The following is an 11,259-nucleotide window of genomic DNA, read 5'->3' as shown; positions in this document are numbered from 1 at the left end:
GGCGGTCTCGTTCGCGAAGGCTTTGAGGGTACGCGTGACTATAGAGATACTAAAAGAGGAGGTTGGAATCCTGCCTTCTTGTCAAAGATGTTTCATAAACATCTTTTCAAAAGATGTTGCCTTATATTTGGCTACCTGCGCGTCATTCACATTCACTCCATACTGTGAGGGATAGCAGATGAGAAGACAACGGTACAGGGTTTGAAAATATAATGGTCGATGGCGGCCATCGTTAACGTCGGATGGAAGGTTTTTTTGGCCTAGTCCCGGAAGGTCGTCTCTTGCCTCGTCTATTCTTTTAACTCTACGATGAGTAGTACTGCAGCGCGGGAAAAAAGCGCGCGAAAGGGCGGAGCAGTGCAGAAACGGAACTGAGAACCCGCCGTACGCCCGCGCATGCGTAGTTGACATGATGGCGGGCGGGGAGAGGGGAGTCGCCTTTCTACGTTCTCCAAGCAAGTGTCCCTAAGCATGTACAGAGTGCCCCCAAGCCCATGCGAAATGGCTTTTAGCCCACTAGAAGACCACCCTAGGCGGATCCATCTGAACCCTGTGTTTAAAGCTGTGACTGTTCCACCAATCCTTATTATTCCATTCATGTTATTCCACCAATTCTCTATTTTCTAAATCAAGAATTGTTGCAAGAGTCATGAGAGAGCCTTGAACTGTGGAGGGGGAGGGAGATGCAGAACTGAAGAGCTACAGATTGAATAAAACAGTGTTTCTGAACCTTGGCCACTTGAAGATGTGTGGACTTCAACTCCCAGAATTCCCCAGCCAGCAACAGCTGGCTGGGGAAGTCTGGGAGTTGAAGTCCACACATCTTCAAGTGGCCAAGGTTCAAAACACTGGAATAGGAGAGCTGGCAACTGTCCTCCATGGGAGAATGCTCAGCCCCAATAAGTGAGATGGAAAGAAAATGATCCCTACTTCCACCAACCAGAAAAGCAAAATTTAATTTAATTTTTATTTATTTATATTTCAAATTTGTCACCGCCCACCTCACTGTGGGGTTAACCGAGCGTTTGCATACATACTGCTACCTTTTAGTGATTTTTTCCCTTCCCTCCACAAAAACAACCCCGCACCGATGAGGCTAACGAGGCTGGTAATAAAACATTTGCAGGAAAGCCACCAAACATTTGACCCCGAGTTACCTACGCTCTCCATAACTGGATACGAGTCTAGTTCACGCATAACACCACTCTGTGTAGTTGAGGTTTGGTCATCAGACATTAGTTTGGGTAATCTGAAAGCCAACGATAGGGCTCCCTGAACAAACTGTGACCAACAATCCTGGTTTTGCATCATGGGTGAATATAACCCTTGAAAACAAAGAGCAGAACTGCTTTAGTTTTTTTCCCGCTGCTTTAACAGCGTGACTACCGTGATGATGTTTAAAGAGTTATTTTTAGTGAACAAGAAGATTAAGTCAAGGTATCTTCATTTATAGCCATTAGTAGTAGCTGGGGAGAAATGCTCCGTTTACCCCTTTAATCTAGACTGGCGTGTACTATAAAGGGAATCTGGTTGAATCAAAATGCGCCATTCAATCCTTACGGCGTGTGGAATTTGGGAAAATCTATTAGTCACCATGTAAGCTGCCTTGCATTGACATGGATTTTGGAGAAAGGAGACGCGACAAGATGTGTGCAACATCTGGAGCTGAAGATGGGACAGAATTGAACCACCAACATCACAGATGATGTTGGACACAGAAAGAAAACACCGACTTCCTCCGTAAAATTCACTGTCAGATTAAGTTTTTTTAAGGGAGAAGCAAATTGGTACCACAATGATGTTTTAGCCAGTGATTACAGAAACCACCTTACTCCTTAGTTTATTGGCACTGGAGTTGATTTGTAACTTCTGCCAGGAGGTTTAGCGATCGGATTAACTTCAATAACTGAAGATGCAAAGGAAACAGGTTACAATTTTTCTCTCCATTCCTTTTATTCTCACCAGTAGCAAGAATGGAAAACGTGATATCAATATAGAAGTCTATCATGGTGTAATGGAGGTCAAATACTATCCCCTTGAGAAGAGTTGCCTTCTGGTGTACGTAAGTCTGAGGGCTTGCTTGTCAGGTGCTGCTCTACCATTCGGGGCAGAAAACCTTGCAGGAAATGAAAAAAATCTTGGAAAACAGCGACCTGCTCAGGACCTGGGGTGAAGCTCAGGCTAATATGTGTATCTTGATCCGCAGAACCGCCGTCCCCGCTTCTGGCACAAACCGCAAATCGAAACAGAGGGTCTACAGACCTCGTTTCCCCATCCTGTTGAGAAATGGCCTCCGATACTTTTGCCTCCAGCTCCAGGGGATCTGCTGTTTGTTTGGGATCCGGTTCCGGGCTACAAAACTGTCGCCGGATACGGCGCCTTCCTAACCAGACATGGTGCCAGACGGCGCAGTTCCAGGTCACGCTTTCCGTGGTGGGAAGGGAACTATCAGGTCGTGATTTCTTAGGAGGTGGCGAACACGCACCTTCATCGTCCACGTCTAGCGGACGTTTGGAACCTACTGACAGTTGCTCAGTTTTTGTTTTCAGTTGTTCCTCCTCTGGATCACTTCCAGCGGCTTCCCTTTCTTCCCCAAGCCCCTGCGGTTTCTCTAAGCAGCTACATTTCAATACGTGCTCCAGGACAAACGAGATACCCGCGCACACTCTCCGAAACCAGAGCTGGTGGAAATCCCTACTCTGGTACAGCTCCTTGTGGGACCAGAGAGACTGTGCCGCCGGCGTCAAGGGGAGGCTGATGACAAGCCGTTCGGCAGCTTGGGGGCCGCCTGGCTGGAACAGGCGGACCAGCCCCCAGATCTTGCCCTTGCTGGATTTACGCTGGTATTGCAAGCTCCGACAGTATTTCGCAGCGTCGTGGCAACAGCGCTGGAAACGCAGAGCTGTCTTCTCATTGACGTTCGCGGCTACGTTGTGGCTCAGCTCGAAAGGGTCCTGGAGGTTGATGGGGCCCACCTTGAATTTCCTACCTGCTTCGGATAACAGGAAATCGGAGAGAGGCAAAGACTGGCCCTCCCGCAGGGAGATCACGCAGCCTGAAAAACTGCAACTTTCGAAGACGTGAAAGAACTCTGCCAGAAGGGAGCCTGGAATGAAGGCGACAAAGCTAGTATTAGTAACTGGGTTTGGCCTAAGCTCTCATTTGGAGTTTGTACAGCATTGTGCTTTGTCATTCAGCACTGATGGCTGAGCCTTCTGAGTGAACACGGCAATTTAGTTACGGCTTGTTCAGCCCCTTATGGCTTGGGGTGTGTGAAACAGCTTACAGAGGACCAAGAGGATGCAAGCAAGATGGTGTGGAATGTACGGCAAGGGTGCACAAGTGGCTGGCGCAAGCACAGAGGGTCTGGGTGAGGGTGCACAGGTGGGGGAGACTTACCCCAGCAACTTGCAACCTTCCCTGCCAGCTTCCCCATTGATTTTCTGGGAAAACCCGCAGGGAAGGCTACAAATGGCGATCACATGATCGCGGGGCACTGCAACCATTTATAAGCGTGAGCCGGTTGACAAGCGCCCAGATTGCGATCACATGTCCACGGGGGTGCCGGGACTGCTGGAACTCCAAGGACTGGTCATGACCACCATTCGTTCACCACCGTCGTAACTTCGAACGATCACTGAACAAATGGTTGTAGGACGAGGACTATCTGCATTAAAAAAATAGCTGCAACTTGAAAGCTCTTTGTAGCAACTCACAGCGACTCTCTGGGTTCCCACTAGGCTTCAGCAAGGCTGGATCTTTAGGGAAAGTGCAGTCCCAACCATCCACCAAGGTCAGTTCCCCATCATCTGGGAAGAAAGGAAAAGAGGTTGGAATGGGTGAAAAATCAGTCTGCAAAGACCCAAATCAGAATCTTCAATCTGATTCTGGTTTTGCTTTGTTTTTGTCTTATTTCCACGCCATTCTGGTACAATTTTTGGTAATGGGATGGTGCCTATGACATCATTAACATGAAAAGAAATCCAGAAAGTGTGACAACTCAGTAGAAGCCAATGAGTTCTCAATCTCAAGGCAAGAGATCTGTGCGTGGAGATATTAACCTGAAAGATCCTTTAGGTGCGCAACTGTCGGTAAGACGGGGAGGCTGCGGGTCTGTAGGAAGAAGAGCACCAGCAAGGTCAGAGCATAGTTATTGAGAAGAGGGCCCCCACCGAAAGGATTCCCTGCAATAAAAGGAAAGGGGGGGGGGTATTAAGAGGAAAAGAAAGGCCCAACTACCCCCCTTCCACAACTGAGAACTTGCTTCTGATTCCTCCTAGCTCAGAGGAATATATTTGTGGGAGGAGGGTTACATCCCATTGTAACTTTCCAAAATCCATCCAGCAGCGTGTCCCTTTCACACAGAAGGTCCCTGCTTGAATTCTGGCATCTTGGGTTCAAAAGAACCACACAGGAGATAATAGGAAGGAATCCTCTCTACTCAAGATTCTTGGGGGTCATTAGGATTCAGTTCAACCCGCTCTCGCTTTAGAATGGATGCTACGTCTCCCTACACTGTCTACGGTTTTTACATCAGCTCATTTATGCTCCTGCATCTGCCACCACCCCGCTACCATTGCGCCCCCAAAGGAGGGTGCTTTGATTCTTTCTGCTGCCACACCCACCTTCCATCAAGCCCACCTGTTTTTCCATTTTACCTGCCAAAGCTTGCTGCTTCGCCCAGTAGCGCACAGCGTAGACCAAAGGCCGCACTCGTTCATCCGCTTCTGTGCAAAACTGCAGGAAACGCGTGTTGCACAGAGCCAACCTGCCAAGGAGAAGAAACTGGAGCATAAATTGGGATATTCTACACAAAGCTACAGCCGCTTCTGGTACAGCCAAGGTTCCTGCAACTTTCTCAACTTCCCCCTGAAATCCTAAACTCAAGTTTCCACGCTTCTAGTCCAGCTCAGTCTTGATCACAAGATCAAACTGGCACTCCGCAATTATGCCCCGAAACTTTTGGTTCAATCATCTGCTGGACAGGCTGGGTTCTTATTAAACACTATTAGACCCTAAATCCATACTTGTTGTTTATGGAGATGTCACCCCGCAAGCCGGACTCCTTGTGGCAAAACTTGACAACTGGGCGGCGGGCGGTGGACACCACCTGGACGTTATGGACTCCTGGCACACACTTCTGTAGCACGGTGGCCACCAGCTCCAGGACTTCAGGAACTGTGGCTGTGACCAGATCAATATCAGTCAAAATTGAATCTTCCGACCGAGATTCCGTTTCAGGAGAAGCTTCTTCCTCTGCCTGAAAAAGAAAACGAACTGGGATTGGATCAAGCCATCTCAGGCAGAGGTGAACCAGGGGCACAACCTACTCATTTCCACATTGAGTGATTGGCAGTGGTCCTCCCGGGTTTAAGGACTCTTTCCCAGCCCTAACGGGAGACACGGAGGACAAGCAAACATCTATATTTGACCAAGGTACAGCCCAGCCACATCCTCACCTGTGGCTTATCAGCTCCCTTGGCAGAAGCCTGGAAGCTTTTTGTCTTCTCTAGATCCAAGAACAAATCCAGGTCACATCCAGAGACACAGAAGCCGTTCACGGAAGAACCGAAGGGAAGGATGGCCGATTCTGCGTGTTTGAGAGAGGGACCCATCATAAAATAAGAAACATTAAGAGTATCTGATCGAAGCAGATGGTAAAAATTGCATTTTTACCTGGGAAGAACTCAGAGAACACCTCCTGGAAGAGCTTGACCAGCAAGTCTCGAAGACGTTGTTCACTCTCGGAAAATTCAAAGAGTTGCACAACCAAAGACATTTGGGCATCTACCTGCAGAAAGAAGTGGACCAGGAACATGGTTCAGATGACGTTTCTCCTCTTAACCCACCACACTGAGAGGGATTCTTCAGTACGTTCCCTACCAACCTCTTCCAAGACCAAACCCTCCAGAGAAACTCACATCCTCCACTTGGCACAGATTCTGTGCCAGCTTCTCGGGGCTCAGCTGCTCCCGCCTGGCTGACCCTTGTTTCCTTGGGGGGGTGTATTTGAAATCTTTCTTCTCTCGAGGCTTGACACGTAATCTCTGGCCCCCCAAACTATGTTGCGGCTGTGACAATACTTTCTGGAGTATCTCCTCATCCTGCAGTTCCACAATTGCATAGACCCCCTGCCGAAAGAGGAAAGGAGCATTAAGCTTGTAAATTGTGCCAAATTTATTTATTTTATTTATCAAATTTGTATAAATCCTCAATACTTGTTCAACCTCAGCAGGTTAACATCTTAAAAGCAAGATGGTGTTTTATTTGAATCCACCAGCATTCCAAACATCCTATGCAAACATCACAACATACTAGTAGGGTTATTCTGGCAGTGAAATTACTTTTAAATGTGCAGCAAATCCTGTGGATGCTTAGTGAGAGGTTTGCTATACTTTATTGGAAATAAGCTTCACATAAATCAGGAGTTTTTCCTATCTATAACAAAGTAAATGAAATTAATAAACATCCCAGTGAAATTCCAAAAATATCTATTCAGAAGTTCCGCTGAGTTCACTTTTCCTTGTAAACTAGAATAGGATTGTACAGGTAGTCCTTGCTTTAACAATTGGGACCAGCAACTCAGTCATTAAGTGAAGCAGTCACTAAGTGAAGCCACAACTGTGCTTATGATCTTACTTCAGCTTTCCTTTGATGATCTTCGTAGGTCTGTAAAGCAAAGTGAGGACTGGTCACAAAGTTACCTTTTCATCAAAGTCGTAACTGCGAACAGTTGCTAAACGAAGCAGTTGATAAATGAGACGACTGTAGTCTAAGCTTCCTTGAATGTTAGGAATATCTTTTAAAAAATAGAATTAAGACCTATGGAAGCTCCAAAAAATTAAAAACCACCATAGTTAAATGGTATTGCTTTCTGTAAAATTGCCTAGTTTTTCATATCTATTGTCTTCTATCATTTTTAAGAAGGAACATGAAACTTAATGCAGGACTTTTTATTTTTGATAAATAGAGGCATCATTCTATAAAGATTTACTCCGGCACTGTTGCAACTGAGTTCTACTTTATTCTATGCAGTCAAACAGGTAACAGGTTCACCTTATCTTTATCCATCACCACGTTGACCACCTTCCCATAGGTCTGGAAATAGTCACTCAGCTCCAAAGCTGTTGTCCCTTTGTGGAAGCCGCTGACAAAAACACTGCGGAGCTCCTGAGACTGACGGACACTACGAAGGTTTTCCAGGCGCTGGTGTTTCTTCCCGCGCAGGTGATCATCCAGGCTGGGCTCTGAAGCATCAAAGCAACAGTGTTCAATTGCCGTTTTGGGTAAGGCCTTTCTCTAAGCCACAAGGAAAGTCTTCCATTGAGCGAAAGAAAGTTATTCCAACCTCGCACAAACTTCCCCTCTTCCCAGAAAGTTAAAAAACTCTGCATCCGAGTCTGAGGTTCTCCCTCAGCTCACTGCGTCTTAAGCTATTTTATGATGTTATTTTTATTTGTAGGAAATGGTTCCGATAACTCTTTCAGATGCTATTCTCCATCTCCAGCCCAATTTAAGTCAGAACAGGCAGCATCGAAACCAATTCACGGAGCCAGGCAGCACCATTAGCTGCCTTGTACAGCCTCGAAAAAGCTAAGCCAAATCAGACCTGGTTGGTGCTTCTGTGAGAGACGACCAAGATATCCCAGGATTGTAGGCTAGACTGGGAAGCTGAAAAAACAGCCGGGAAGAGACTCCTAAACTTTTTTTTCCTTTATTGGTGTAAGGAAAACTTAGCAGAGGCACCTGGGTGGTCCCAAAAGGTCTGATGTATAAATTCAGAATTTTACCGCCTCTGAGTCGCTGGCAGTTGGGCAGCATATAAATGTAAAAAAATTATTATTATTATTATTGCTGTTGTTATAGTGGATATATATATAGCCACATCTTGTGGCAGTGACTGCCCTAATTTCAGCAAGTTATTTTGGGGGTGTGGGGAGGGTCTCCACCCATCCTACATGCAATTGGCAGGGCTGGACCACCAAGGCCAAACTTTCCCAAAGTCCTTTTTTTGGCTGCAAAGTGGCGCCAAGCACAAGAAATAAGGAAGGAGGCAGGGAGGTGAAAAACAGCAAGGCGTTCAAAGCAAAACCGAAAAGGAGCCAAAATTCAGGCTTTTTTTTTTTTAAGGGAACCAGAGTGCCTCTGACCATGGGCAGAGTGCTGCCCCTTCTCTATCATTAGCTACACCCCGTCCTGTTTTCACCCGGTCAGAACTTGCCACGTGCAAACATCAGCCCTAAAATCTCGGCTTTATGGCTTGATTTGGGGGCCATTAGTAGGACCCTTCTCGACCCTTGACCCCACTCACGGTTGGCTACCGTCACGTGACAGAGACGGCACCGAAAGCCCCCGCGGGGCAGAGAGTCGACATCGCCCAGCGTTCCTGCTCCCTCCATCTCCATGGCCGGAAGCTGGTTCTCCTTCGCGGAAAGCTCCGCCCAAAACAAAGGCCGCTCTAGCTTTTTTCATCTTTATGGTTCCGCCGGAAAAAGCGAAAGCCGCCGGACGTAGCTTTCAAACGTATCACGTGACAACTCTTATTCTTCAACTTAAGACCTGCTTTGGTTCAGGCTTTTTTCTTTTCTATCTATATATCTGTATCTCTAAAAATATAAATATAAAAGTATGTATTTATTAACATATATTTTAATACATATATAATGTGTGTGTGTCTATGTATGTGTGTGTGTGTATATATATATATATATATATATATATATATAAAAATATGCTTTTATATTTTTAATAAGTAAATACTTTTAAGCATTTGCAGTCAATATTTATCTCCCCAACCCCTTCCCCATTAAATCTGAGCTAACATCTCTTCTTTAAGAGAAGGAAATCACTAATAGGCAGCAGCTGTCCAGCTGTTCTTACAAACCAGAATCTGAACTCACGCCCAGCTTTTCATCCCTGCCCAATTTGGAACCAGCAATCAGACCTTGATTTAGACATGCCAGCATTAAAAGCTGCTGGGTTTTTAGCTTGAGAACTTGAAGGCACCTGGCGAGCAATCTCCTGGGATGCAAACCAGATGGAATCCAGCCATTCTGCCTTAATATTATGAGTGAAATAGTCCAAGGTGCCAAAGTCACAAACTATGGGGCAGGTCACAGCTGTAAACAGAGAGAGAATTCCTACTGTCCTATAAACTGAAATAACAGACCTCCCTGACAGATAGATACACATGCTATTTTAACAAGAAATACTGTTGAGCAAGGAACTATAAATGTATTGAGTTCAATTTGATTCAGCCTTGCTTTCCTTTAGCATCACAAGGCTTTGCAAAAGGAAGTAGAGGTATGGATAAAAATCCTCCAACCAAGCCACTCACAAAGCAAAGAATGCTGTAGAGCTTGTTCCACTCTCCTTTATATACAAATCCTATGGCTCAAAAATCCACCAATGGGAAATTGTCTCACAAAAACCCAGTGGGTATTGGCCTCTTGGTGAACTTATAGGCCAATGACATGGTCCAACTACAGACCAATAAAAAAGCAGAGTCTGTCAAGGGTGCCACCAATCAGCCAAGAGCTGGCTTGGAGGGAAAAAGTATAAAAGGGACCTAACCACATGGGACTTAACATTTGCTCCTGGGGAAGAGAGAACTGAGTGTTTCTGAAGATCAGAAACAAGTGGAGAAGGCTGAGAACAGATCAAGTTTCTCCCCAAACAGAAAATCTAATTCTGCCTCCTTTATAAGGAAGAAATGTGCTTCCCTCTGTAAATGGTTTTATTGTCAAGAAGGCTATGCAGATGTGCTCAATAGGAAACTTTTCCTAATTCCATCAATATAACCCAAAATCAAAACTAAATATAAAAAGTGCCTGGGAAAGGTATAGGATTCTGTGAAATCTTCAGACAAAATCAGAAAGCAAATCAAGCTTGTTTCAACCAACTACCAGGATTAAGGTGTTGGATAAATGGCCCAAATGAACTTTTAAATATCAATAAAGTTACTGTTACAACTTCCCCCTCTATTTTTTCATGGTAAAATAAAAGAATCTGGTTCTCCTATCTTGATTCTCACAAGCAGCAACAATGGTAGGGATCTTATTTCCTTGGGGGAAATGAAGGAAGTGAATGTCAAGGAGAAAATTGTGGTTTTTCATTTTAAAGTTAAGATTGAATAGCTGTTACTTTCCTTATGTGTGCCCCCCCTCATTAATCCGTGAAAACAAACCTAAATGTACTTTTTAGCAGGTATAACCCTAACTTCCAGTTGTTCAGCATCAATATGCAGAGATAATTGCCCATCAGTTCCTTGCATGAAGCTTTCCTATGTAGAATTTTATGTATAAACATTGCCAGGTTTGAATGGGTAAATCAGTGCAGATCTGGCAAAACATAGGTTAAATTTTTGATCCGTATTTCCCCCTTAACTCTGGCCTCAGTAGTTGGATTGTTTTGGAGGGGATGTCCTTCAAACAATCCAACTAGTATAATATAGGGAGAAATTTGGGGCAAAGAGGGAACTCAACCTCTTTTGTGTAAAATAGTGCATTTTACTCATATAGATTGGAACAACAGCCAACAAAGATGAGAATAGTTCAAACGCTGCCATTTCTCCCCAAGCGAAGGAAGACATTTGGGAATCCAGAAACGAGTTGGGCCAGTGCTCAAAACTGGATTGCAGGAAAACTGCACTCTCCCCCCATCGCTCCCAGCTGCTTTCCCAATAAGAATGGCTTTATTTCTTCCGTCGTTCCCAAGATGCAGCAAAGGGAGGAACGGAGTGAGCTGAAGCTAATTTTCAAAAGGAGGAACAAATCATACACCCTGAGAAATGCATACAGGAACTTTAGTGCATAGGGAGCCATGTTCAGCCACCCCAGCTTGGAGGGTAAAAAAAAAAAAAATCTAATAGGAGGTGGGAGATGTTCCAACTTCCAGGTTTCTTTCCACTCCAGGTCAGCCTTGTATTTCCAACTGTGCCTTTGGTGAAAAGGAAGAGGAATCCCTACAGAAGAGGAATCCCTACATGGCTTAGAGAAAGAGGCTGTCATTTTCCACCACCTTGCTCCCCGCACCATGGTTTCTTTTCACAGGGAAAGGCTGCAAGGCGAGGAGGTGCGTTTAAGCCTGTGTTTGGCCATTCCCAAGGTCTTTGTCAACTTGTGTCGCTTCCTCCAAACCCTCCCCTCTCTCTCCATCCTAAAAGTGTCTTGCTTTCCACTCCAGGGATCCGTTGCCCACCTCTGACCTTTTCTGGTTAATAAAGAGGGTTCCAGCACAAACCTGGTTCTGCCTAGCCCA

The 11,259-nt window shown here is 45.3% G+C and overlaps 1 protein-coding gene across 2 annotated transcripts; it reads right to left on the bottom strand.

Annotated features, from left to right (window-relative positions):
* Positions 1-1,758: 1,758 nt before the first annotated feature.
* Positions 1,759-8,598, bottom strand: TUT1 (terminal uridylyl transferase 1, U6 snRNA-specific). Of its 2 annotated transcripts, XM_025174836.2 has the most exons (11): positions 8,312-8,598; positions 7,057-7,247; positions 6,640-6,669; positions 5,922-6,131; positions 5,677-5,791; positions 5,460-5,590; positions 5,028-5,260; positions 4,659-4,768; positions 4,062-4,184; positions 3,717-3,809; positions 1,759-3,106 (listed from the first exon to the last, which is right to left on the bottom strand). In XM_025174836.2, the coding sequence occupies exons 1-11, from the start codon at positions 8,403-8,405 to the stop codon at positions 2,022-2,024; spliced, it is 2,415 nt and encodes an 804-aa protein (XP_025030604.1). In that variant the 5' UTR covers positions 8,406-8,598; the 3' UTR covers positions 1,759-2,021. The 2 variants fall into 2 exon arrangements, with proteins under 2 accessions (XP_025030604.1, XP_007440958.1); XM_007440896.3 differs by lacking the exon at positions 6,640-6,669 and having other exon boundaries at positions 1,760-3,106; positions 8,312-8,597.
* Between the last annotated feature and the right edge of the window lie 2,661 nt (positions 8,599-11,259).

This window comes from Python bivittatus, unplaced genomic scaffold, assembly GCF_059951505.1.
Source record: "Python bivittatus isolate LINGU-HERP-01145 unplaced genomic scaffold, Pbiv_v1 ctg000180_np1212, whole genome shotgun sequence".
NCBI classification, from domain to species: Eukaryota; Metazoa; Chordata; class Lepidosauria; order Squamata; family Pythonidae; genus Python; species Python bivittatus.
The sequence above is the reverse complement of the archived record's forward strand: the minus strand, read 5'-3'. Positions and strand labels throughout refer to the sequence as shown.

Excerpts from the sequence above, each read along its gene's own strand:
- TUT1 (XM_025174836.2), bottom strand. The coding sequence starts at position 8,405 with ATGGAGATGGAGGGAGCAGGAACGCTGGGCGATGTCGACTCTCTGCCC. Across the intron at positions 5,792-5,921 it reads ATCTGTGCCAAGTGGAGGAT|GTAGATGCCCAAATGTCTTT; the intron begins GTGAGTTTCTCT and ends TTCTTTCTGCAG. Across the intron at positions 5,591-5,676 it reads GTTCTCTGAGTTCTTCCCAG|AATCGGCCATCCTTCCCTTC; the intron begins GTAAAAATGCAA and ends TCAAACACGCAG.